Source organism: Anser brachyrhynchus, assembly GCF_964034855.1.
Source record: "Anser brachyrhynchus genome assembly, chromosome: 6".
Classification (NCBI taxonomy): Eukaryota; Metazoa; Chordata; class Aves; order Anseriformes; family Anatidae; genus Anser; species Anser brachyrhynchus.
The window spans coordinates 15,545,643-15,572,018 of NC_137700.1; the positions used below are offsets into that span (position 1 = coordinate 15,545,643).

General features: G+C 43.5%; 2 protein-coding genes across 3 annotated transcripts in view; one reads left to right on the top strand and one right to left on the bottom strand.

The window, feature by feature from the left end:
* Positions 1-26,376, bottom strand: part of LOC308197454 (uncharacterized protein) — a 557,403-nt gene that overhangs the window by 95,845 nt on the left and 435,182 nt on the right. The window lies entirely within an intron of this gene.
* On the top strand, positions 21,877-25,676 carry LOC308197668 (uncharacterized protein; the record flags this gene model as incomplete). The annotated part of the gene is made up of 2 exons (XM_080598542.1): positions 21,877-22,360; positions 22,529-25,676. 2 exons carry the CDS (start codon positions 21,877-21,879, stop codon positions 24,928-24,930), a joined length of 2,886 nt encoding a protein of 961 aa, XP_080454668.1. The 3' UTR covers positions 24,931-25,676.

Genomic DNA, 26,376 nt, shown 5'->3' on the forward strand with positions numbered 1-26,376 from the left:
AGGGCTGAGAAGTGACACTGAATAGCAGTGTGTCTGTCCCCAGATGTCTGACGATGGGAACAGGGGGATATTGAGCCTCAACCAGGAAAAGGACATTTCAAGACCGCTTTAACAGCAGCACCTCAGACTACCTGGTGCTGTGGGGACTTGATAAACCTTTCACTGAGCCTGGTCCCCTCTATGCAGCACCCCAAGGAACCTTGCCCACTCTACCACTTCTGAGGTACTTTTGTGAAACTGCAATTTGCATGGCTTAGCCTGACCCTTGGGCTGGCATACTGCCTCTCACTTGTTCATTACTGACTTATTCATTGCCCAGAAGCAGAATTCAGGTGGTGAACCACACAAAATCAACCCTTACCTACCTCCAAAATACAAAGTTTACAGATGATTTACATATATATATATGCCCATCTGTCCCCTTTCTCAAAAGGGCAGCAAGTAAAAACACAACAGAGAATCCACGGAAATCAATCATCATCACCTTTTTTTGCAGGTTTAATGGGATCAGGGTGAGCAAGTGTTATGTGTTGGCCAATGGCAACTGGAAAAACCAAAGGCCTGAAGTGCAATCACACACACTAATTCCCAGCCAAGGCAAACGATTCATTTGTAACTAGTTTTTCTTTTCAATTACAGGGTACTTTTCCCAGAAAGCTGTTTTCTCACTGATCTGTCAGCTGCAACGTGCCCTCCAGTGCCCTGAGATATTTGAATATTTTAATAAGCTGAACTCCTGTGAAAATAGCAATTACTGCATATTGGGGCTGAAGAAAACCTTGGAAATAAGAGATGTGGACCCCCAGATCAGTAGACGTTTCCTTAATATACTGCGTGTCATCTCTCATCAGCCTTTGTCATGTGCCCTTTAAAGTTCATAATTGATTTATAGTAATGTACCATAGAAAATAACTTCTACCTGTATATCATTATACTGTTGCTGAGTTACTGCTTTCTGTTGCATGTTGTTGCCTGTTCCAACTTGTTAGATAATATCATCTTTAAAGTATGCTGAAACAAAAAAAAAAAGTTTTACTTCTGAAAAGAGTCTTCTGATTACTGCAACTGCATACATACACCTGTGCCTTGAATAATTCATGTCTCTTTCCAGTACTAAGATCTGGAGGAGAAATACTAGGATAAAGAGGAAAATATATGGGCAAAGTCTAAGGCAAATGAGCAACAATGGGAAAGTAATCCTGGGGTAAACATACTGTCATTTTGTGGCATTTCCATACAACTCCACTCTTGGCAGCTTCTACAACCCCTGCTGATGCTCACCAACTTTCTCTGAAGCTTGGTTTCTGAATTTATGCACGGAAACCAACATTTTCTCCCATGCAGGTTAGCTTCCATTAGACCTCTCTTCCAGTCTATCATTTTTCTCTCATTTGTTATCTATGTGATTATACATTCCTTACAGCCCATACAACTGCCCTGCAGGCACTGCCATGTAACCTCAGCAGTGCAGGGCTCTGCACGGTTGCCTCACATTGCATTTACCAGTGCCCCAGCCCAAACGGCTGCAGGTAACACCTCCAGGCACACCTGCACACAGTGGTGACATGGTACCAAAATTCAGTGAACCACCCATTCACTGGCCTAGCATAAATCTTATTATTGCTTTAAATTAATCAAACATGTAAAGCTGTTCCTCTTCAGAGGTGGATTCATTTCTGCCTTTGTCTTTTTGGATTTATAACCACAGCCACAGAAACAGCTATTTAGCATCCTTCATCCTGCACAACTAAAATCCAAAAGGATCAACGGTATAGCAAGATTTATGAAAGGAGCATTTACAACTTCGTACATTGTTCTTTACAAAATAGTAATGCTTGCAATGTGGGTGCCTTCTCAACTCCAAAACTCATTTTCTCTCAGGAGATCAATTGTTTTTTTTGGGACACAGAGTTTTGTTCTGGTTTGGCTGCTTCTTTGCATATGGCTGTGCTATATACAGATAAGCAATTTGGATTAAACAATGATATACTTAGTAGATCAAAGGCAGCGTTGTTCATTTATTTTTTAAATAGAAGAATGTTATTTATAGGCTCCACCAAATGGTGGGTGAAAGATGACTACAATTTTAATGGATTTTTTTCACAAATAAATTAAAGACACATGCATCTTTCCCTACCACCTGAGGCATACTGTGTCAGCACAGTTCCCTCCCATAGGAGCTTTAAAACACATGGGCATTGAGGCTTTTGGGAGCAGAACATGGGCTGCAGCACACAGCACGCACGGAGGTGGCATCTTTCAGTGTCCCCTTGTTTAGGTGAAGAGCTGCCGTGTGTTGGTCACATCCTGACCATAACGGCCAGGTGAACAGCAGAAGCTACCCACCAGTTACACCGTCCAACTACCAGTTGGGTTTCTCTGCTACTGCCAGCCAACCACCCACCAGAGAACAGCTAAATCAGATCCTCGGAGCTGGGGTTCATTCCTCCCATATTAGCTACTTAGTGGTTTAAAAACATTTCTATCTGACACAGACATATTCTTCCTTCCACATGTACATCTCTGGTACTTTCTATATGTCCAAGTCAGGCAGTCACCCTGATGTCAACTAGTAAAGATCTCAGCCACCTCTGTTCCCAGACTTACAGACATCTTGTCCCCTATGCCAAAGGAGAAGCCAAATCCCCAGTCAAGACCTCCTGACAGACTCTTCTCCGGCCAACCACCCCAGAAGCCCTCCCTGCCCTGCTTACAAAATGTTAAATTTCAGTCAAGCCCAGATGGATGCTACCTCCTCCCAGTCAGCTGGGACCAAGGCTCCTGAACCAAGAAAAAGGATTACAAATGGGCAAAAAGAGTGCCAATGCCCCCTTTCCTGTCCTCCTGTGATCATCCTCACCTAGAGGTCAACGGACAGCGTGAATTGAAGTAGAGAGAACAGTTTTCTGACGTGAGTAATTTAGATACAATTAAATAGGTGTTAGGATATTTTAACTGGCAACAGCATGAGAAATAGCTGGGTTTAACGTCACTACACAGGGCAAAATCTTTGAGGTACACAGAGACAGGTCAGGGGCCTGCGTACTAGTAGGCCTCAAATGAAGCTGCACAGCAAGTCAGGCCAGTCAGGGATTTCTAATGGATATGTTTTAGCCCAAGGCATTAATCATGATATTACCTGGAAAATCATGTCACAGCTGCATGCTGAAGGGGATCAGGTACTCTCCTCTGAGCAGTGTACTTCTTTAAAAGGAGTACCATCGGGCCCTGTGCCCTGCAGGGCCAGTTGGAGGAAACACTGATTTCCGCCCCAGTGAATTCTGAAGTCCTACCTGTGTTCCTGAGCCCTGAAACGTAACTGCAGGATAGGGGACAGGGAGCAGAGTGGGGAGCTGTAAGTAACCATGATGTGAGCCTGGTGACAGCCCACTTGAAATTAGTGAAAATTAGAGAGAAATGATCCTGGATGTCGAGACGGACACTATAACCCTGTCAGAAAGTGCGATAGTGCTGGCATAAAGGGAAAAATGCAAATCAGCTTCGAGGAAGAACTATCTAAGGGGAAGGGAGGCCTATGAAACACCCTAAAATACCTCTCCAATGCCACTAGACAGCACATTGAATTGGATGTTAAAACTGTCACTTAACTCCCAGAGATCTCACAAACCTAACACTATCACTCTACACTGACTGATGAGCAGCTCACTTAATTTGCTGAACTTGGACTGTGTTCACAAGTCTTAGAGGCAAAAAGTTTCCACAGCACTTGCATAAACGATGGCCGACTCACCACAGGATTATTAATCACTCCACCGTGTGGTAAACTCCTCCTTTCTCTCTGCTCTCCCACAAAGGGGCACACGGATAGCAACATCTTCCACAGCAGTTTTACAGAAAACTCAAAACTTGTCCTAACAATTATATTGTTGTTATTAATTTTTGCCAAGTACCTAATGGTATAAACTATACAAAACAAAAACCCCATAGTATTTGTTACAGCTATGAGCTTGATATCAGGGTCCTAGGATACTTTAGGCTGTAAGAAGTGCCCAAGACAATATTTATCATATCATCAGGAAATGAACACTAAATCCTCCTAAGCTTTTGAGAAAATAGACACTTCTTTTGGAGTGTACTCTCCTCCATCCTCTTACTCTTATCTTACTGAAGTACCACAAACTGACTCTCAGCAGGGCTGAAGAGAAGGGTGTTATATTGATGTACAGAAATTATGTTTCTGCATTTCTCCTGTGCAGACAAAGATGATGTCTCTTCAGCATGGTGATCCTTTTCATATCTTTCATAAGGGGTAGAAAAGTTTTCATTACATTTTTCTTCTTTATATGAAAGCATCTTTAGTACTAATACATACAGAACTCAGGGTGATACATCTAGAAAAGTCAGATTTAACCACCCCTCCAGATCCGGTCATTTTTTGGATTGAGAACAGTTTTTTTTCCCCCCTCGTGTTATTTAAATCCTCAGAAGTGTACATCATTTTTATGAGGGTCAGTTAGAAACCCCATAGTTTTTGAAACCTGGTAGAGATTATAGAGCCATAGAAGACTAGGTTGGATTCTGATCTTCAAGAACTTATCTATTTTATTGTTTCCAAGGGGCTTGTCAGCTTCCTACTGAAACACAGTTCAGTAACTGTGCAGTGAATATAAATGAGAAGGCAGCTTTTTATTAGCAGTAAATGAGCAGGTTGATTGACATTAGGGATCCTCTTTATATAATTTCATTGACAACAGCATATGCTGGTAGGCATCTCTGTTTTCCAATAACACATTCCTATATGTAATAAAATAACTCACTACACAGTATTAAGCTATTATGTTACTGATCACTTGGAATATGCCTCTGCTCTGTTCTGATTCCTCCTACAAGCAACGTCAAAAATGTATTAACACTTTATTTTTTTTTTACTTAAAGATTGTTTAAACTTATTAATACCAAATTTACTTACAACAACTATTTTGTCTACAGTTCTAAGGTGATCTGAATTAAACATTCCACTGTAGGGCAATCCTGAGTGGGCTCTTCATCGTCTTTTAGAAGAATGCATTTCATTAGACCTCATTACATCCTTTCTCATTGCTTATAGAAGACCACAGTCTATTCCCAATCCTCTTCACAGGGAGCTTTCATATTTACACCAGCTTTCTGAGAACCAAGCACAGCTCAGCCTGAGGCATGCAGCACCTCATGCACTCAAGAAAACAAATTGCTGTCATGAGATAAAGAAGTCCATAACAGACTGCAGTGAATGCAGGTAATTTCAAGTCTGTTAGGTATTGAACTAACCCTTCCGAAGAGAGCTCTCAGTAACGCTTCCACCATTTCCTCCAGACAATCATTTCCAAAATATAACTGTTCTCTCCATATTTTTCTATTTACATTGGCCTTTTACATGTTTGTAATGTTACGCACCCCCTCCTCCATCCCAGTCTTTTTTTTTATTTTTACACATTTTCTTACCCTACTCTATATTCAATCCGAGTTTCTAATTTTTTTCTACACCTCTCTCATTGTTTATAAGCGTTCCTGAATTCTGTGTACTATATTCTGTACAACAAACATCATACCAGTCACATATGGCTGAAAGGACTGGTTGAGTCCAGAGAGACTAGATGCTTTGCAAATTTTTTTTTATTTATTATATTTTGCAAATGTTACCAAAGACTGGTCCATTAGAAATATTGACCTTAGCCTATTTGGGACAGCATTGAAAAATGAAAGCTAGAAGCCCTCTGAGGTTTGATATTATTTTATCAAGAACTAAATCAAGGAAAACACACCTCCAAAGCTTGACCTCAGGTTTCACAATTTTAATTATTCTTTGATGCTTCGAATTTCAGATGCCTGTGTCAGTCATACAGCCAGGTGTCCAGCAGAACTGAACGCCCGCAGTTCCCAAGCTCAAAATGAAACCAGAGGCTAAGGCAGGAGCCATCCACAGAAGCCCTGTGGGAGGGTATTGAACACTTCAGTAGAAATGGACAAGACCTCACATAAAGAAGTTAACTTCCAGAAGACTATAGCAATTCAGCGTGTAACTACTTGCTTCATTTATTGCCTATGGCCAGAGATTAACCGCAAAATAAGCTAATATGACACGATCCATGCCAAAGGAAAAACAATGGGATGTTTTGCGTAAAACTGTTTTGTGTCATGGAAACTACCAGAGAGGTAATTAGCATCATGGCAAAGGCAAAACATTTATTTAAGCAAAAAAGGCTGAAGCCTGAAATAGTCCAGTGGTTGTAGAATTCTTCATCAACCCCTACATTCACTAACAGAATGTTTATGTAAAAAAAGAAAAAAGTGTCCTGATGGCCTGAAAAGTACACTGTTTACAAATTTCCAGTGCCTCTTTTTAATTTAGTGTTTGTAAACTTTTGCATTGGTATTCACAGAGAAAGAAGCAAATTCAGTTTCCAATATCAATCACATTTTCATTTTTATAATAGTTTTTCTTCCCATAACATTTTTAAGTGGTGCTTAATAACGCATAAAAAAAGAGTTCTGGGATTTTTAAATCTCTGAAAATAGAGAAGTCACATGAAGTACAATTGTGATGCATCAAATTTGATTTTGTGAAGAATGCAAAAGAGTTTCATGAAAATTACTCTAAAAATTATCACATTTAAATTTTTATAAAATAGGTGGGAGTTGAATATGAACATTGATACTGCGTTAAAGGTCCTCTTTGGGATTTCTTAGATTGCATTACATTTGAATGCAATACAGCCACATGGCTCAGTCCGTTAAAGGCTACAAGCAACTAACTAGTGGTAGGAATACCAGTACACATGACAGGCAACCTTCCCAAAACTGTATTCAGATTGAGGTTTTGATTTAGAGGATAAAGTGTCACGTCCCTTGCTCACCTCTTGTTTAAATGCATCACAAGCCAGGGGGATACATTTACATCTAGGGCTCTTTACTGATTTGTAAAGCAGATATGTGAAGTCACGCACAGCCTAAACCAAGACGATGTAATACAGAGCCTTTTAAGTAGCTCTTATTCCCTGCAGGGTTACTTATTCACCATCCTGCGCTGCCACTGAGCCGCCAGACATCCCGGCCTACCCTCGCTGCCTCCAAGCAGGCTGTTGACCCAGCTTCGTGGCAGAGATGTGAACCAGGGGCAGAATCCCACTGCTCCGAGCTGCGCTATTGATCTGCTGTTTTAAAAACACACACAAAAAAATCACAGCCAAAAAACACTACACAGGAGACTGAGTCCTCTCTGTACAGAGTTACCTGACAGACTTGTTACTTCCAGGGGAAAAAAAGAGACTGTTTTCAGCTGAATCATGTAGTTTTGGTTTAAAGTTAATTGATAAACCAGTCAGGTCCTTTTTATATCATGGCTTCATTCTCTCTTTTCCCCAAAACCTGAGTTGTGCATTCTTCAGAACGATGGAGCTGGTGCTGTGACATGTTTATGTGAGAAGTCTAAACCCCTGAGAGAAACAGTTGAGATTAATTATAGAATGTCTCAAAACTGGATGTCCAGCAGCTCAAAAGATGTCAAAATTAAAGGAACTGATGTGAAATAGGGAATGTAAGTTGGAATTGAAAGAAGAGTCACTGCTTATAACAGTTGGTGGGATGACTGCTTTCCAGTTTGACTTGATTTTACAAGAGAAAAATGGAGAGTGAAAGAGAAAGAAAAGGAGAGAAGACCAACAAAAGAAAAAAGGTAAGAAAGAAAAGACAATCAAGGAGGGATATGTTTAAAATTATTAGTTGATACTCTTCAGGGGAAGGAAACAGGCATGGACTTAAACATTTTATGGAAGTTTTACTCCTTCCTATTTAAGCACTGGGGCAGTAGAACAATGGAATTCATTAGAGCAATAGCTAGAGAATAAGAGATTTTCTGGAAGTCTCTCTGATTTCTGTTCACTTTATTTTCAAGTAAATCATGAGTTAAGGAAAGCACTTCTGGAGAGAGAGAGAAATTTCTCCCTTTTTTGCCAAAGGGTCACCTTAGGAATCGCCATATGCTTACACAAATGAAGCCTCAATCCACAACCACTCTCAGAAATAAAACCTATGCGTATAAAAAGATGAAGAGGAACAATTAACTGATGGCTGGACTCTGATCACAAATCTGAGTTTTCTGATGTGTAGGCAAATTACTTCTGTTACTCCTCCTGTCCTAGCCAGGCCCAATACAATCCACTACCTCTACCCCTCATGTAGCAAGTGCATCATTCTCACCCCTGTGCTTATGAATATAAGTTGTGACTAAATGTAATTATGTAAATGATAGTCATTTGTTTGCTATACAAATTAATGTTCTGCTTCATTTGGGGTCCCAATATGGAGCAGCAGAAGTTTGAGATTTGCAGCTGTGCCTCTGTGTGGTGCTGCCTCTCATCTAAAAATTAAAATGAAGATGAAATTTGTCTTTTACTTAGTGTGAACAAAACAAACCATCCCCCTGTTACTTAGTACATTATCTATTACCTTCTACCAGGAGCAGAATCCATCACCCTTCCCAGTGGTGGTAAACTCCTGGGGCATAATTTCATACACCTCCAGCTCCATAATACAACGCTAAATTGTTAATTAGAATCCCAATAATGGTTTTGCTTTTTCTATTGATGCTTCTTACAGCTAAGCTTCCTTTGTCCAAATGGGACGTGTCAAGATGCATACAAAGTGAAGTTCTGCTACAATGAGAAGATTTGGCTAATAAAGATTTCTGGGAAACAGGTTTCCCCATTCTGTGAAGCTTTTTGTGTGTGTGTGTGTGTGTGTGTGTGTGTGTGTGTGTGTGTGTGTGTGTGTGTTTGGCAGTTAATGTGCTTTCCCATTTTGCCTCAGTATTAATCTGAGAATTTAGGTGGGAGGGCTGGGTGTCTAAAAAAGAAAATCTCTCAAAGTAAATGCCTGGGTGGTCCAGAAGCTTGCATGTACACATCTCCTTAAGACAAGTCACACAGGAAACTATGTGTGCATTGCTAGCAATTTCTCCTCCCTTGCTTGAAAGCCACCAGGCTACATTGCTGCTGCCAGGCAGACTGGTTCCACAGAAAGTCCCTGATCTAACGGGATCTCAAAGTTAGGTAGCCTGTTTCTCTCATTTAAAGCAGTAGCATTATACAGACTAAACACAGCTTCATGTTGTTACTATAGGAGTTCCAGTGCTCATAATAAAGCTATCCCAAAGTGTTTAGATTCTATTTTCTAACAAATCCTTTTGAATTATGCATGTCCCTACCTAGCTTAGAAGCTGCAATGTAAGTAGCTTTAGGGAAGAAGGATAAAACAAAACCTGCCAGACAGAGAGACTTATAAAGATAGTGGCCAGTTTGTTAAAAGCAAGCCCAAAAGATACAATTCTCTTGCAAAAGTTCCTTTTACTGACATCAGTGCATAGACTTGCCATGTAAGCAGTGTGGGATGGCAATGGTGGCAGGAACAGACTGCCTACACATGCCAATACTTTATTACTAAAAGTCCAATATTCAGGTAAAATAATATCATCTCTTGGGGCTCTTGTACCTAATAATAACAATAAAAAAAAAACACCTCTGCAATCCTATACTTAAGGTTCACAGTCCCACCAAAACACCTTCCCACAGAATTGTAGCCCTTCATTAACTATTCAGCTTTCTATTAATTACACATAGAAGAAAGCTACTAAAGTTCCTACCCACCCCCCACCCATTATTCCTTAAACTATATACCACAGTTCTCCTAGCACAGTTACAGAAGGACTACTTAACGTATTTCAGGATCTCTGTGAATAACAAACAGGACTTCAGTGTGGCCCAGGGAGTGTTGGACAGCTGCATTAAAGGCTGTGCTTCATCACCAGCCTCCTGGGTGGCTGTGGTCAGGTTGCCTGGGACCATATTTACAAAGGAGCACTGCAGGGATGATTCACAGCATGCCTTTGGGGCACTCATCTCTCCAACAGAGCCTGGGGGCACTTGGTGATACAGAGCTGAGCATGAGATGGAGTTTGAATCCTCCTGGGACATGAACGTGGGTTTCCAGCTACTCAAGAGTAGCTTTGGAGCAACCCTCATTGTTTTGGTAGTGTTACAGAGTTGTGTAGGATCTCCAAGCCCATGCGTATCCCTGAGAGATGGACACTGATTTCTTATACTGACTTTCTCAGGTGGTCTACCTTGCATTCTGAGAGCAGTCTTTCTGCACTGTAGAAAAAAAAAGTGGTTTTGTAAACGGTGGCCAAGGCGCCCTGCTGTCTCTGTGTTGCTCTAGGTGACATGGTAATACTTTCACACCTTAGAAATAGTCCTGTTTGTAAATTGCTCAGAGCTTCTTAGGTGAAAGGAGGATCTTAGCCTAGAAAAGAGTATTTTTGACAGTGTGTTGAGTTCACAGCTTTTATACTTTCAAGTCATATCCCTTTGGAAGAATACGTCCAGAGTGTTTGGAACCTTAAAAAAGGCCACCCACGGCAGGAAGACAGCAATTAAACTTTTTTTTTTTTAAAAAACATATTCCTGATTGATTCCTGGGGATTAACATGCATTATTTCATTATATACACAGTGAAAGTTACAGGAGAGCAGTTCATACGGCATGCTTCTCTTTTATAATTTAACAGAAAACATTCTTTATCCCTATTTTAATGTTCCCTTACTTCCATATGCAGAATGATAATCTGTGCATGGGAAGCCTGCCTCCAGCCAGCCTAAATCCATTTCTCACAGTACTCACGCATCACAGAAGCATAATTGTATAGCCTCAGTGACAGTAACAGCAGACCTGACCCACTAGGATGCTCCATGAGTGCAACCAACTCAAATATTCATAAAGCTACTAATTTATTGCAAGTACTTGGCTCCCATCAGGGTTTTCCCTTTGATTGCATGCAGATTGCAAGCTTAAAATGTCTTCTTGCAATGTGGAACTGTAGGAAACTAATATTTCAGGCAGCAAAGTATATGCAGAGCAGAACAATGCCACCGCTTTCCATACTTGCACTAAAGGAAATGTTTTTCTCGCTAAGTAATTACAAATTGCATGTGCAAATAACTATGGTTGAATAGTTATTTTGTTAAACAGCAACACAGAAATTGATTTTTCATAAAATTTCAGTTTTGTGGAATTATGCTTTTCAAACATATTTACCTGTTAATATTCTTTGTAAACACTGTGATATGCCAAAGGATTGTAGGCTGTTACACAACAATGTAATGGAATCATTTTTAGTAAGTTTTTTACTTGTCATTTAATTACAAAAAATATATATTTTTCCTTTCTTCCAGAGTGAAACATAACAGTAGAAACTGACAGGATAAAACTTAGAGCACTTACCGAAGAGATATCATGGCAATAAAAGTTATGTTTTTTCCCCAGTGTATTCCAGTGAAAACACTATTTTAATAAGTTTGTTTTCTAAGGTTTGGCTTGAGGTCACTGTTTCCAATCCTTTCCAGGTTATGAATTCGGGAATAGGTATTGTATACAAGAGGTAGTCTGTGGTATGATGAACTAACATTCAGATTATAAATTCAAATATATAAATTGATGTCTTTTTAAATGAAAAGGAAGAACGTTAACTAACAGCATTTGGCAGCACAAGAGAGTGCTAAGCATGAAGTGGTCATGCACTACAAGCACATTGCACAAGCCAACATATGAGATTGTGAGCCAGGCCTGCGCACATTGTCTTGCCAATGTCTCAGCCCTTCTTCTTCAGAAGGTGTTTCCTATTGGTGTTAATTCAGTCCTTGGCAAAGACTGCTGGTTTGGGTTTTGTTGCTTTATTTTCAAACTCAGAAAGCAAATTCTTGTCAGTACTTCAGACCTACAAGGTCTGCAACCTATTCTCAAGAAGACCCAAAGTCAGTGGTGCATCTGCAGATGATAGCCTAAGTAGTTTCGGTGACCTGAAATAAAACTGACTGGTTGGACTTCATGTCAGACATGGGATCCTGGTTCTCAGAAGCTCATGAGTCAGTTTGGAGAATAAGGCCTTCCACACAGGGAAAGAAAAGCATCCCTTTAAAGCCTGCTAGAATGACTTGAAGCTGTAAATATGAAGATATTTGTGACAGGAACACCAGCTCCTTCTACCTGCTGAGCAAGTCAATACCAGTGTGAAGAGGCTGCAAAGAAATGCTAAGCTGATAAATGACTTCAGGTCACCAATAAAGCGACAAGTCTGAATGGTCACTCACTGCTGGAAGGCCCACGAGCTTCCCATGGAGGCTGTTAGCTCTTCAGCTGCCCAAACAGAACCTCTGCTTGCCTCTCTAACAGCTCCCCATCCCCACAATTCCCCAAAGGCCCAGCTTTACCTCGTTACCCAACTTCCTGTGCCAGCTATAGAGAAATGAGCTTTAAATGACTCTGGGAAGAGGCAGCTGGAAATGGTTACTTTGCTGTAGAGTTCTTGTTATGCATTGCTGATCAGGCACTGAATAAAGCAGACCTCTGCTAGGCACTCTGACTCTATTATTGGGAGCACAACAGAGGAAAACACTCCAAATGGAAGCAAACAAAAGCTCAGAGCAGTTAAAAGCTCTGCCAAAGCTGTCCAAAAAAGAAAGAACTCTTCAACTAGGACGGTGTCTAGAGAAGGTTAAAGACCTTCTGCAGGGTCTGAAAAGCAGGCCTCATGTCAGTGAAAAGGAGCACACTCATTAAAGACTTGACATCCAGGTCATGGGCCCCCAGCACAAGAAGGATGTGGACCTGTTAGAGTGGGTCCAGAGGAGGGCCACAAAGATGTTCAGAGGGCTGAAGCGCCTCTCCTGGGAGGACAGGCAGTGCTGGGGCTGTTCAGCCTGGAGAAGAGAAGGCTCCAGGGAGACCTCACTGCAGCTTTTCAGTACTTACAGTGGGTTTATTAAAAAAAAAAAAAAAAGTAATATTTTACTCAGGCAGATAATGATAAAACAAGGGGGAATGGTTTTAAACTAAAAGAGGTAGATTTAGATTAGAAGTTAGGAAGAAATTCTTCACTCAGAGGACAGTGAGGCCCTGGCACAGGCTGCCCAGAAGAGCTGTGGGTGCCCCATCCCTGGAGGTGTTCAAGGCCAGGCTGGATGGGGCCTTGAGCCATTTGGTCTGGTGGAAGGTGTCCCTGCCTATGTCAGGGGGCTGGAACTGGATGGGCTTTAAAGGTCTCTTCCAACCCAAACCATTCTGTGATCCTATGACACCCTGACAGATTTGGGAGCCTAATATAACACTGTGCTATCACACCTTGAGGACTACTGACTCTGTGAAGATAAAGGAGACAAGTTTTACGTTTATCTGTTTTAAATCATATTAATTGTTTTAGTAAAAGTTTAAAAAAATTGGAAGGATTTTTGAAGTTCAGAAACCCATATTATGAATTTAAGAACCTACACAGCTTTCTAACAAGAAACTTGTCTGTACTTTTGGACTGAGACAGGACATTCTCAGCTATGAGCACAGGACTCAGAACTAGGTCTTCACAGAAAGATTGGAGTTGGCCTAGAAATCATTCACCTGCGGAGCCTGAAGTCAGGATCTGCAGAAATGGGAAGAGCCTACATTGTGGATAACACCACTAGCCAAGAGATTTAACAAAAACAATGCTCTGGGGGATGCTAAGGGGAAACAATGGTTGAAAGTACTTGTGACATCTCAGAGAGAGCTCTGCCATGCTACCCTGCACAATACCTATAAAAGTCTCAAGGGGTAGGCGCATGCAGGAGATGATCTGATAGTCAGAGACTACTAGATATATCTTAAAAACAGGACACAAAATGAAGACAACTGAGCCCCCAAGAAAAGACAAATGAAACTAACAGAATCACCTTCTGACAAAACAGTTGCCCAGACTCCCCTGCCCTGCATCTCAGAATACTAAAATACTAAATATGGTGTTTATTGATATCTGAAACTATTCCTATTACCTTGAGGTTGGTTGCCAATAATATTAAGATGAGTTTGGATAGAAATTGCTAGAACTTGAAAGAAATGCTGGGAAGCAGTTAACTCTGTTGGTGTGTCATACAGTGATACACAACATGGAGTGGTTCGGAGCAGACAGTGAACAAAGGAAACTTTTGCGGCGTTAGGTAATTGCAAAATCACAACTGAGAACACAGATGATTTTCTGATAGGAAAATGGAAATGTTGAAATAAATGTGAAATAAGTATATCAGGTACAGGGAAGAGATAAAACCAGACCATGACACCCTTCAGAGTCAGAAGCACTGTCTGCTCCTGTGCATGCGATGGGTCCCTTTGCTGCCATGCCCAAACCACCCAGCTGCAGAAACCTCAGCCTACAGAGCGCAGTCTGCAAAATTTTGTGAGCATTAACTTAAAAATAGGGACTTCTCTGTTCAGAGGTGTTTTAGTACGTAAGCATCTTTCTCTTCAAAGGCCAGGCAAGGAAAAAGACAGTAAGAGCCTGACATGTCACAGCAGGTTAGCTCGTTTTGAACAAAAACAGCAGCAACTGATGACAGGGTAGAGGGAGCCTAAGTCTCCAGGTTAAATATGCTTCAACCGCCGGGGTCTTCTCTCTTTCTCTTCACCAGGTCTAATTTCCACCTCTCCACTCCTCTCCTTGTTTGACTACAGCACTTGCAGAGCAGCCAGCTGCTGACACCATTAGCCACTTCCCCACTGCCTTCCCAACAGTCCCCTTCTCCTTTAAACCTTATTTCTGAACCTCTCAGTGTGAGTTGGCCAAGCAAAAGGGAAGGAGTGCTCAGAAGTGCTTCCTTCCCCACAGCCAGCCTCAGAGAAGAGGCCTCTCGTCTCCAAATGTTACCCCCATTCCAGTTACACACAGCTACTTCTGCCAACACCCTCACCAGTACTGGTGAAGTGGAAAGCCCTTTCATTTACTCATTTATTTATGGGATGGAGGGGGAGATGATTTTAGTACACACGAACAGAAAACTGCAAGGAGGAGATCCTTCAAATTGAATTTGTCCATGATGTCCATGATGCAGCAAGTAAATTTTCATTTTATCTATCAGGCTATCAATAAATATTCATAAGCCTATTAACTGAAGCCCTAAGAGCTTAGAAATATCTGAATCTTGTAATTCAAGATTCTTATCTACACTTCAACCCCTACCTCTTAAAACTATCCCTAATAACAGTATTTGCTTTCCTAGACATCACTACTTTAAGATAGATTACTTGCATTCCCCCCAAAAAATCAGACATTGATGTATGCAACCATCTTTTGAACAGAATTTCTTCTCCTTTTTAATTTTTTTTTTTTTTTGACAGTTAAGGACTCCCAATGCACAAAGCCTACTAACAGTTAAATGCAGACACTTTAGTTAGTGAGCTCCTGGGCCCCAAATTCTCCCCATCCCATGAGAGCCTCCATTGCTGTCTGTAGCTTCTGGAAGTATAGCTGGGTGGGAACTGGAAGTATAGCTGGGTGGGAACTCGCAGGATGCTTGAGCGCAGTTATGAGCTGATGCCAGACTATCGAACGTAATAGGGCTGATCTAAAGCTGAAACAGAAAAACAAGGGCCTGATTGCATTAATTTCAAGTTATCACAGTGGGCATAAGTATAGTACATCCACTCCTGGCACAGAGGCAAGTAGGAGATGCCATTACTAATGAAGCTGTGCATTAATCTGACACAGAAGTACCACAAGGCTTCCACTCTTTGGCTGAGCCTCTGCACAGGGAGCACTTCTGCTCGTGCTGGGCACGTGGCCATTAGTAGCATCTGGGGATCATGCAGTGGGAGTTGTAATTGCAGCGTCTTCTCTCCGCACAGTGGTCATTAATGGTTTCTTGGGATCACAGCAAGTGCTCTCTTCACCACAGCTTCAGCACCTCAGGCCACTGTTTCCATCCTCAGGTGTCTGAAGTGTCACTTAAATGTGCACTCCCCATCTACCTTCACATGTCCTCCACTGCTCGGTTACTGAACCCCAACTAGGTGAGCTTCTCAGACCCATTACAAGTTTTCTTTTAAGATATTTGAGCATTATGGCATTCTCTTATGGCTGGATAGAGAAAGACAGCAAAGGTCCTATCACCTTTTATTCTGCAGTGATTTCTAACTTTGGGAATCAGGGGAGATGCTTACAGATGTTATTGATTTCAGCATTATGCTCAAGCTCTGTGGGTGTAACTGACTGCACAGGTGAGGTTTAAATGCTCTGTAAAACCAAGGGAAGGTTTTGAACATCTCCTGTAGCCTTGTTCAGAATCTGCCTTGCTGTGCCAAGGGATTACTTCTCTGCTAGCCCATGGGAGAATGAACTACAAGCTACTGACATTTTTCAAGGGCATATTCAGACCCAGTAGCCATAATGAAAACAGCACTGCATTTGATGAATATTACCCTTGTCTGAGCTCAATACAGAAAGCGTCAACTGCATTGCTGCTTTCAGGGTAATTATACAAATAATTACCCATGACTTTCCCCACTTTCAATAACATCTTTGTACAGAACAGTTATTGCTGCATCTCATTCACTTGCTTCTTTGAGTTTTCCATGTTTTCTCTTTTGATCTTGTTTAATTCCCATCTCTGAAACTGCGGGAGCTGATCTGCTACCAGAAAGCCTCTTCAGAACATCATTGCACCTTAAGCTTCACTTTTGTAGCATCAAGACCAAACAATAATCCCAGCAACATAAAAGCCAAGGGTACACAATATCTTTGTGAGTTTTGAGATATATTTTAACTGTGCAGCTGCAAAATACACACTGCCCCCCAACAGACATTTCTCACAACCAGTGACAAGAGCTAAGGACAGCAGAGCTGACATCAGCTTTCTTGAGCCACATGTCAGAGTCTTCTTGCAAGAACGCTTCTCCAGCTGCTGCTTTTGAAACACTGATTTGTAGCATTTTGCTTTCTAACCTTGTTTTAACATCTTAGTTTTCTTCAGAAGGCCTTGTCTTCGCTGTCCCAGTTACTCCTTATTAATACTTCCACATCCTTCTCATCAACTTTTTATATATATGGCCTTTACTTATCTAGAATATCAAAGTTATCACATCTACCTTTCTTAAAATAGCCACTCATTACCTTAAAATACATCCTTCATTTCATTATCCTCCTTCACTTTGGACCTTATTCTTAAGAGCAGTCAGTTTTTTGCTTGGTGCTTTTGCAGGGATCAGGTAGGCTACTTTAGATGTCTACCGTAGATGTATACATCCAGAAGAATCACGTCTCTCCTGACACCCTGACAATTTTGTGAAGCGTGTGCCACAGCATTAGGATGGTAGCATCCTCCTGTACTCATCAATGTAGTTCCCTGCTATGCTAAGCAAACAGCTCCTCTACCACCCCTCTGAAATGTCTGTGCTACAAGCTGAACTCTTCCTATCTTTCATCTCCGGGATGCTCTTTATTTTTTGCCTTCACATCAGTTGAGAGCTTTATATATTGGTTAGAAAGATTTAATTCCCTCTCCCATGCCCTTGCTTCACTCTGTAGCCAAAAACATTTCTTCCTCCATATCTGCTGAGTTTGTCTGAACCACATGCTCTGCTTTTCCTGCTTCCCTAGCAGGGGCAATTTACACTGAAGGTTGAGTTTTTCCACTTGCAGGTCACTCCTGCCTGTGACACAGGCCATGCCTGCTGGGAAAGGGTGATGGCCAGGTCCTTCCTGGGAACTCTGTCCAGATCTTGGTCAGTTGTCACATGCAATTCTTGGTAGTACTTCAGGTTTGTCAGATATAGGTCGGAACTGATGGTAATGTTAGCTACACCTGTTCTTCCCCCTCCTCTGCCCTCCTCACATTCTTATTATTCTAATAACTCTTCCCTAATCCAAATTGCCCATTCAGATCCTGCCTTCCAGCACACTAATCCAAAAGCAAGAGCTGTTTCTCATCCTTAGGCACTTACTGGTTGTCTCAGATATTCCCCATTTTCTTTCTCAGAAAAGTTTAGTTTCTACAAAACAAAGATAAGCTCAAGTATTCAATGACCTGTCTGGATCTCTCCTGCCTGTTTATATAAGAAAGCCACAAAGCACCCATGTTCTATATATATCCTTTTCTTCCCTTTCAGTCAGTTTTAGAAACTAGGTGGACTTCTTTGAAAGCCTACCCACCTGCTTCAGGACAGGATCAGTTAGTGACCATCTGCACAGCTTTCCTCTGCAGTGCTTTCAGATAAAAATCCAGAGACTGCATTTTTTCTCCTATTTAAATGAATGCCAGAGTTTCTTTTTCAAGCCACACTATTTTAATATAGACACCTGACAGAAATAGACATTAACAGAAGATAGGATGAGCTAAGCAGGCTACAACCTTCCAGAACTTCCATCTCAACTGTGCTGCTAACCACATATTTAGGGAGTGACCAAGCCATTTGTCCTGGTTCCAGTTAGGACAGAGTTAATGTTCCCTCATAGTAGCTGGTAGGGTGCTATGTTTTGGATTAGGATGAGAAGAGCGCTGATAACATGCTGATGTTTTAATTGTTGCAGAGCAGTGTTTACACCAGGCCAAGGACTTTTCGGCTTCTCGCTCTGTCCTGCCAGCGAGCAGGCTGGGGGTGCAGCAGGAGCTGGGAGGGGACAGACCCAGGACAGCTGACCCAAACTGGCCAAAGGGGTATTCCATACCATCTGACGTCATGCTAAACAATATATAGGGGTGGCTGGCCGGGGTGGGGGGGCCGGCTGCTCGGGGATAGGCTGGGCATCGGTCAGCGGGTGGTGAGCAATTGCATTGTGCATCACTTGTTTTCTTACACATTATTATTGTTAATACTATTACCATTATCACTATTATTATTATTATTGTTATTATTATTTTCCTGTCTTAATAAACTGTCTTTATCTCAACTCACAGGCTTCACTTTCCCGTTTCTCTCCCCCCATCCCAGAGAGGGAGGGGGGAGGGTGAGCGAACGGCTGTGTGGTGTTTAGCTGCCAGCCGGGTTAAACCACAACAGTCTTTTTGGCGCCCAACGTGGGGCCCGAAGGGTTGAGATATCGACAAATCTGACCAGAGTGTGTTAAACTAAAATTGGTATAAGTATTGGACCTGCTTAATAGTTGCTAGGCACGATGTTGATTGCCTTAATCTCCAGTCTGCTGTACCTGTATTCCAAATTGAGTTTTATGGTGCGTTACTTTCTGTATGTGCTCCCTGTTGCACTGTTTATCCTTTCCGGGCCCTGGTTTAAGATTGTTATGGTACTGTGCGGTGTAACAATGGCTTATGAAATGATGAAATATCTGGTCACGACTTTAACCTGGTATTTGTACTCAGCACTGACGTCGACTCTATACTTTGGAACCCATATCTCGGAAACTATTAGCAATTACACCTATTGCCTGTTTTCGTTAGGGAGCCAATCTGTGAAGGGGACAGGGGAAGACATGTTTCCCTACCTGTTCACTCTCCCTTTCTCCTTCACCACCACCCTCTTATCCCCCGAGCTAGTTACGGTGGTTCTCCGAGATGTTGAATATCCTTGGGATACTCAGACCAGCCTGCTCTTGTTGTTATGTCTCCTGAATGCGCTTCAGATTTTGTGGAGGGTTAAACAACTACTTAGGAATCTCATCCGGAGATCTGTCTTGAGGCGGGGTAGTTGCGAGTGGCAGGGAGTGTGGGAGGATATGGGCAGGTTTCTAGAGCAGTGGTCACCTCCAGTGTTTTGGACATTCACCCCTGAACAGCTGCAAAATCCTAAAAAGCTGGCAGAATGCTTGAAAAAAAGGTGTCATGACTCTGGCAGTTCCAAAGTGACACAAATCACTGTAGCGTGCTGGGGTCTGGCTTGTGCCTATCGAGCTGCAATTGATGTTATTAGCAACCTAGCTCCAGCTCCTGCAGCCGCTCCAGCTGCAGCTCCTGCAGCCGCTCCAGTTCCAGCTCCTGCAGCTACTCCAGCTCCAGCTCCTGCAGCCGCTCCAGCTCCTGCAGCCGCTCCAGTTCCAGCTCCTGCAGCTACTCCAGCTCCAGCTCCTGCAGCCGCTCCAGTTCCAGCTCCTGCAGCTACTCCAGCTCCAGCTCCTGCAGCCGTTCCAGTTCCAGCTCCTGCAGCTACTCCAGCTCCAGCTCCTGCAGCCGCTCCAGTTCCAGCTCCTGCAGCTACTCCAGTTCCAGCTCCTGCAGCCGCTCCAGCTCCTGCAGCCGCTCCAGCTCCAGCTCCAGCTCCTGCAGCTGCCCCAGCTCCTGCAGCTGCTCCCACTCCTGTGGCTGGGTCAGAGAAACGAGCTGTAGCAGTGCAAGTTGACCCCGCAGAGGGTATCCCAACCCCTGTGGCAGACCCTGTGTCTGGGTCAGAGAAACGAGCTGTAGCAGTGCAAGTTGCCCCTGTAGACAAGGTGAAAAAATGGTATAGAGGCTCAGGTCGTTTAAAACGCAGACAGTCTTCTGCTAAGTCTGGGCGTAGTGAGGACGAGGCTGGGCCATCAAAGGTGCAGGAGACTGAAGATGAGGATGAGGATGGCGAAAAATCAACAGTAACTACCCGGACTCCATACCAGCCATCAAAGGTGCAGGAGACTGAAGATGAGGATGAGGATGTCGGAAAATCAACAGTAACTACCCGGACTCTATACCAGCGTGAGCTACGAGATGTGCGAAAAGATTTTGGTCGCTGTATAGGCGAGCAGCTTGTCACCTGGCTGCTCCGGTGCTGGGACACGGGAGCCAATTATGTGGAATTGGAGGGCAAGGAAGCCAGGCGGCTGGGATCCCTTGCTAGGGACGCATGCATTGACAAAGCAATTGGAGATGGAGCACAATCTCGCAGCCTCTGGAGGCGTCTCCTGTCAGCTGTGAAGGAAAGGTATCTCTTCAAGGAAGAACTTGTATGTTTACCAAGCAAATGGACCACCATGGAGAAGGGAATTCAGTACCTGAGGGAATTGGCCGTACGGGAAGTAATTTATAAGGACCTAGATGACGCACAAACATCCGCAGATCCAGATGCAGTCCAGTGTACACCACCCATGTGGCGGAAGTTTGTACGGAGTGCCCCATCATCATATGCCAACTCATTGGCAATACTAACCTGGAAAACGGAGGAGAATCCCACAGTGAATGAAGTGACTAAAATACTCCGGCAGTACGAAGGAAATCTCTCCTCTTCCCTAAAGGCCTGTGTCTCAGCTGTGGAGAAACTCTCTGAAGAGGTCCACCAACTTAAAGAGAATTTATCTTCCCCTCCACCTGAACGAACCAGTGTCCACCAGCTAAAAGAGAATGCTTTAGAGAAACTTTCTGAAAAGATCCACCAACTTGAAGAAAGATTATCTTCCCCTTCACCTGAACGAACCAGTGTCCACCAGCTAAAAGAGAATGCTTTGGAGAAACTTTCTGAAAAGATCCACCAACTTGAAGAAAGATTATCTTCCCCTTCACCTGAACGAACCAGTGTCCACCAGCTAAAAGAGAATGCTTTGGAGAAACTTTCTGAAAAGATCCACCAACTTGAAGAAAGATTATCTTCCCCTTCACCTGAACGAACTAGTGTCCACCAGCTAAAAGAGAATACCTTGGAGAAACTTTCTGAAGAGATCCACCAACTTAAAGAGAGTTTATTTTCCTCCCCACCTGTACAAACCAGTGTCTCAGCTATTAGGGGTAAACGTTCATCTATGCAAGGAAGACAATATGGTGGGCACACACACCGCGCCACCCTGTGGTTTTACCTACGTGACCATGGAGAGGACATGAGAAAATGGGATGGAAAATCTACTGCGACCCTAGAGGCACGGGTACGTGAATTGCAAAGGAAAACAATTGGGAAAAAGGAGTTCTCTGAAAGGTTTGCTGCTCCAACTTCCAGCAGGCAGTCCTTTAAACACAGAAATGAAGATTCTGACCAGGACTAGAGGGGCCCTGCCTCCAGCCAGGGGGAGGAAAGGGACAATCGAGTTTATTGGACTGTGTGGATTCGATGGCCTGGCACGTCAGACGCACAGAAGTATAAGGCTTTGGTAGACACCGGTGCACAATGTACTCTAATGCCATCAAGCTATAAAGGGCCAGAGCCCATCTGTATTTATGGTGTGACGGGGGGATCCCAGCAGTTAACTGTATTGGAGGCTGAAGTGAGTCTAACCGGTAATGAGTGGCAAAAGCACCGTATTGTGACTGGCCCAGATGCTCCGTGCATCCTTGGCATAGACTATCTTAGAAGAGGATATTTCAAGGACCCAAAAGGGTTCCGCTGGGCTTTTGGCATAGCTGCTTTGGAGACAGAGGACATTAAACAGTTGTCTACCTTGCCTGGTCTCTCAGAGGACCCTTCTGTTGTGGGGTTGCTGAGGGTTGAAGAACAGCAAGTGCCGATCGCTACCACAACTGTGCACCGGCGGCAATATCGCACCAACCGAGACTCCCTGAGTCCCATCCATAAGCTAATTCGTCAACTGGAGAGCCAAGGAGTGATCAGCAAGACTCATTCACCTTTTAATAGTCCCATATGGCCAGTGCGAAAGTCTAATGGTGAGTGGAGACTAACAGTGGACTATCGTGGCCTGAACGAAGTCACGCCACCACTGAGTGCTGCAGTGCCGGACATGCTAGAACTCCAGTATGAACTGGAATCAAAGGCAGCCAAGTGGTATGCCACAATTGATATCGCTAATGCATTTTTCTCCATCCCTCTAGCAGCACAGTGCAGGCCACAGTTTGCTTTCACTTGGAGGGGAGTCCAATATACTTGGAATCGGCTGCCCCAGGGGTGGAAACACAGCCCTACCATTTGCCATGGACTGATCCAGTCTGCGCTGGAGCAGGGGGAAGCTCCTGAACACCTGCAGTACATCGATGACATCATTGTGTGGGGTGACACTGCAGAAGAAGTTTTCGAGAAAGGGAAGAAAATAGTCCAAATCCTTCTGAAGGCCGGTTTTGCCATAAAACAGAATAAAGTTAAAGGACCTGCACGAGAGATCCAGTTTTTAGGAATAAAATGGCAAGATGGACGCCGTCAAATCCCAATGGATGTGATCAACAAAATAACAGCTATGTCTCCACCAACTAGCAAAAAAGAAACACAAACTTTCCTAGGTGTCGTGGGGTTTTGGAGAATGCATATTCCAAATTACAGTCTGATTGTAAACCCGCTCTACCAAGTAACCCGTAAGAAGAATGCTTTTGAATGGGGCCCTGAGCAACGACAAGCCTTTGAACAAATTAAGCAGGAAATAGTTCATGCAGTAGCCCTCGGGCCAGTCCGAACAGGACCAGATGTAAAGAATGTGCTCTACACCGCAGCCGGAGAGAATGGTCCCACCTGGAGCCTCTGGCAGAAAGAACCTGGGGAAACTCGAGGTCGACCCCTGGGGTTTTGGAGTCGGGGATACAGAGGATCTGAAGCCCGCTATACTCCAACTGAAAAGGAGATATTGGCAGCATATGAAGGAGTTCGATCTGCTTCGGAAGTGGTCGGCACTGAAGCGCAGCTCCTCCTGGCACCCCGACTGCCGGTACTAGGCTGGATGTTCAAAGGAAGGGTCCCCTCTACACATCATGCAACTGATGCTACATGGAGCAAGTGGGTTGCACTGATTACTCAGCGGGCTCGAATAGGAAACCCCAGTCGCCCAGGAATCTTGGAGGTGATTATGGACTGGCCAGAAGGCAAATACTTTGGGATATCACCAGAGGAGGAGGTGGTTCGTGCTGAAGAAGCCCCCCTGTACAACAAGCTACCAGAAAATGAGAAGAAATATGCCTTGTTCACTGACGGGTCCTGTCGTATTGTGGGAAAGCATCGGAGATGGAAAGCTGCTGTATGGAGTCCTACACGACGAGTTGCAGAAGCTGCTGAGGGAGAAGGTGAATCGAGTCAGTTTGCAGAAGTAAAAGCCATTCAGCTGGCTTTAGATATTGCTGAACGAGAAAAGTGGCCAGTTCTCTATCTCTATACTGATTCATGGATGGTAGCAAATGCCCTGTGGGGGTGGTTACAGCAATGGAAGCAGAACAACTGGCAGCGCAGGGGCAAGCCCATCTGGGCTGCGGCATTGTGGCAAGATATTGCTGCCCGGGTAGAGAACCTGGTTGTAAAGGTACGCCATGTAGATGCTCATGTGCCCAAGAATCGGGCTACTGAAGAACACCAAAACAACCAGCAGGTGGATCAGGCTGCTAAGATTGAAGTGGCTCAGGTGGACCTGGACTGGCAACATAAAGGTGAATTATTTATAGCCCGATGGGCCCATGACACCTCAGGCCATCAAGGTAGAGATGCAACCTACAGATGGGCTCGTGATCGAGGGGTGGACCTGACCATGGACACTATAGCACAGGTTATTCATGACTGTGAAACATGTGCTGCAATCAAGCAAGCCAAACGGTCAAAACCTCTTTGGTATGGAGGACGATGGCTGAAATATAAATATGGAGAGGCCTGGCAGATTGATTACATCACACTCCCTCAAACCCGCAACGGCAAGCGCCACGTACTTACAATGGTGGAAGCAACCACCGGATGGCTGGAAACATATCCTGTGCCCCATGCCACCGCCCGGAACACTATCCTGGGCCTTGAAAAGCAAGTCTTATGGCGACATGGCACCCCAGAGAGAATTGAGTCAGACAACGGGACTCATTTCCGAAACAACCTTATAGACACTTGGGCCAAAGAACATGGTATTGAGTGGGTGTATCACATCCCCTATCATGCACCAGCCTCTGGAAAAGTTGAACGATACAATGGACTGTTGAAGACTACACTGAAAGCAATGGGTGCTGGGACATTCAAAAATTGGGATACACATTTGGCAAAGGCCACCTGGTTAGTCAATACCAGGGGATCTGCCAACCGAGCTGGACCTGCCCAATCAAACCTGTTACGCACTGTAGAAGGGGATAAAGTTCCTGTAGTGCACGTAAGAAACATGCTGGGTAAAACAGTCTGGGCTACTCCTGCCTCAGGAAAAGGCAAACCCATTCGTGGAATTGCTTTTGCTCAGGGACCTGGATGCACTTGGTGGGTAATGCAAAAGAATGGGGAGGTCCGGTGTGTACCTCAAGGGGATTTGATACTGGGTGAGAATAGCCCATGAGTTGAATTGTAGTATGTTAATTATTATATAATAATGTATGTCATCACTACCATGATTGCTATATATCATAGATGAAAATGATGATTAATTAGAATGTATTGGACAGAGTGTAACCTGAGCATGACATAAATGGTATGGAATAAGGGGTGGATATCTGTCCTGGTTCCAGTTAGGACAGAGTTAATGTTCCCTCATAGTAGCTGGTAGGGTGCTATGTTTTGGATTAGGATGAGAAGAGCGCTGATAACATGCTGATGTTTTAATTGTTGCAGAGCAGTGTTTACACCAGGCCAAGGACTTTTCGGCTTCTCGCTCTGTCCTGCCAGCGAGCAGGCTGGGGGTGCAGCAGGAGCTGGGAGGGGACAGACCCAGGACAGCTGACCCAAACTGGCCAAAGGGGTATTCCATACCATCTGACGTCATGCTAAACAATATATAGGGGTGGCTGGCCGGGGTGGGGGGGCCGGCTGCTCGGGGATAGGCTGGGCATCGGTCAGCGGGTGGTGAGCAATTGCATTGTGCATCACTTGTTTTCTTACACATTATTATTGTTAATACTATTACCATTATCACTATTATTATTATTATTGTTATTATTATTTTCCTGTCTTAATAAACTGTCTTTATCTCAACTCACAGGCTTCACTTTCCCGTTTCTCTCCCCCCATCCCAGAGAGGGAGGGGGGAGGGTGAGCGAACGGCTGTGTGGTGTTTAGCTGCCAGCCGGGTTAAACCACAACACCATTCAACCTTTACCTCTTAGAGACACAATATACCTGTACAGGGACTGGAACACAATGAGCGGTGCGCTATTGACTTTATGTCATTGCAATGGTTTATAAGGTTGTCTGCAGTCACTAGCTTTGGGCATCTTCTAATGTGAGCTTCTGGAGAGAAACTAACTTGGAGATGCAGAAATCATGTGTTTCACAGATGGGTTTTGGTAAATTACAAGCGTAGCACTTTTGCTGTATTAAAAAAAAATAAAGTGTGCTTACACATGCAAATGAAATGGAGACATGAACAAGAATTCTGTTGGTACAGAACTGCTTTACGCTTCTGCAGAGATCACAGTAGGTGAACATTCCCCATATATACTGATCACACCTAATGCTTAATGGATGCACAAGGTCAAAGAACATAATGTCTTAAAATATGAAAGGATTAAAAATGGTTGGGACATGCTACTTGGAACGAATTTCAATTTATGAGGAACAACCGTGCAAGATATTAATAAAGTGAGCAGTATCTGAAAATTGATGAGCACCTGTTGGGATGTTGCTATGACATAATAAATCAATTCATATCTAAAAACACTGCACAAAGTCATCCATTCAAATATTTTGTCACTGCAAATACCAGGGAGCACTTGCTGGGCTGTTGTTGTTTAACTTCAGTACCTAAACTACCAGTCTGGACTCCCAGTATTACCAGGGATATTTGCCA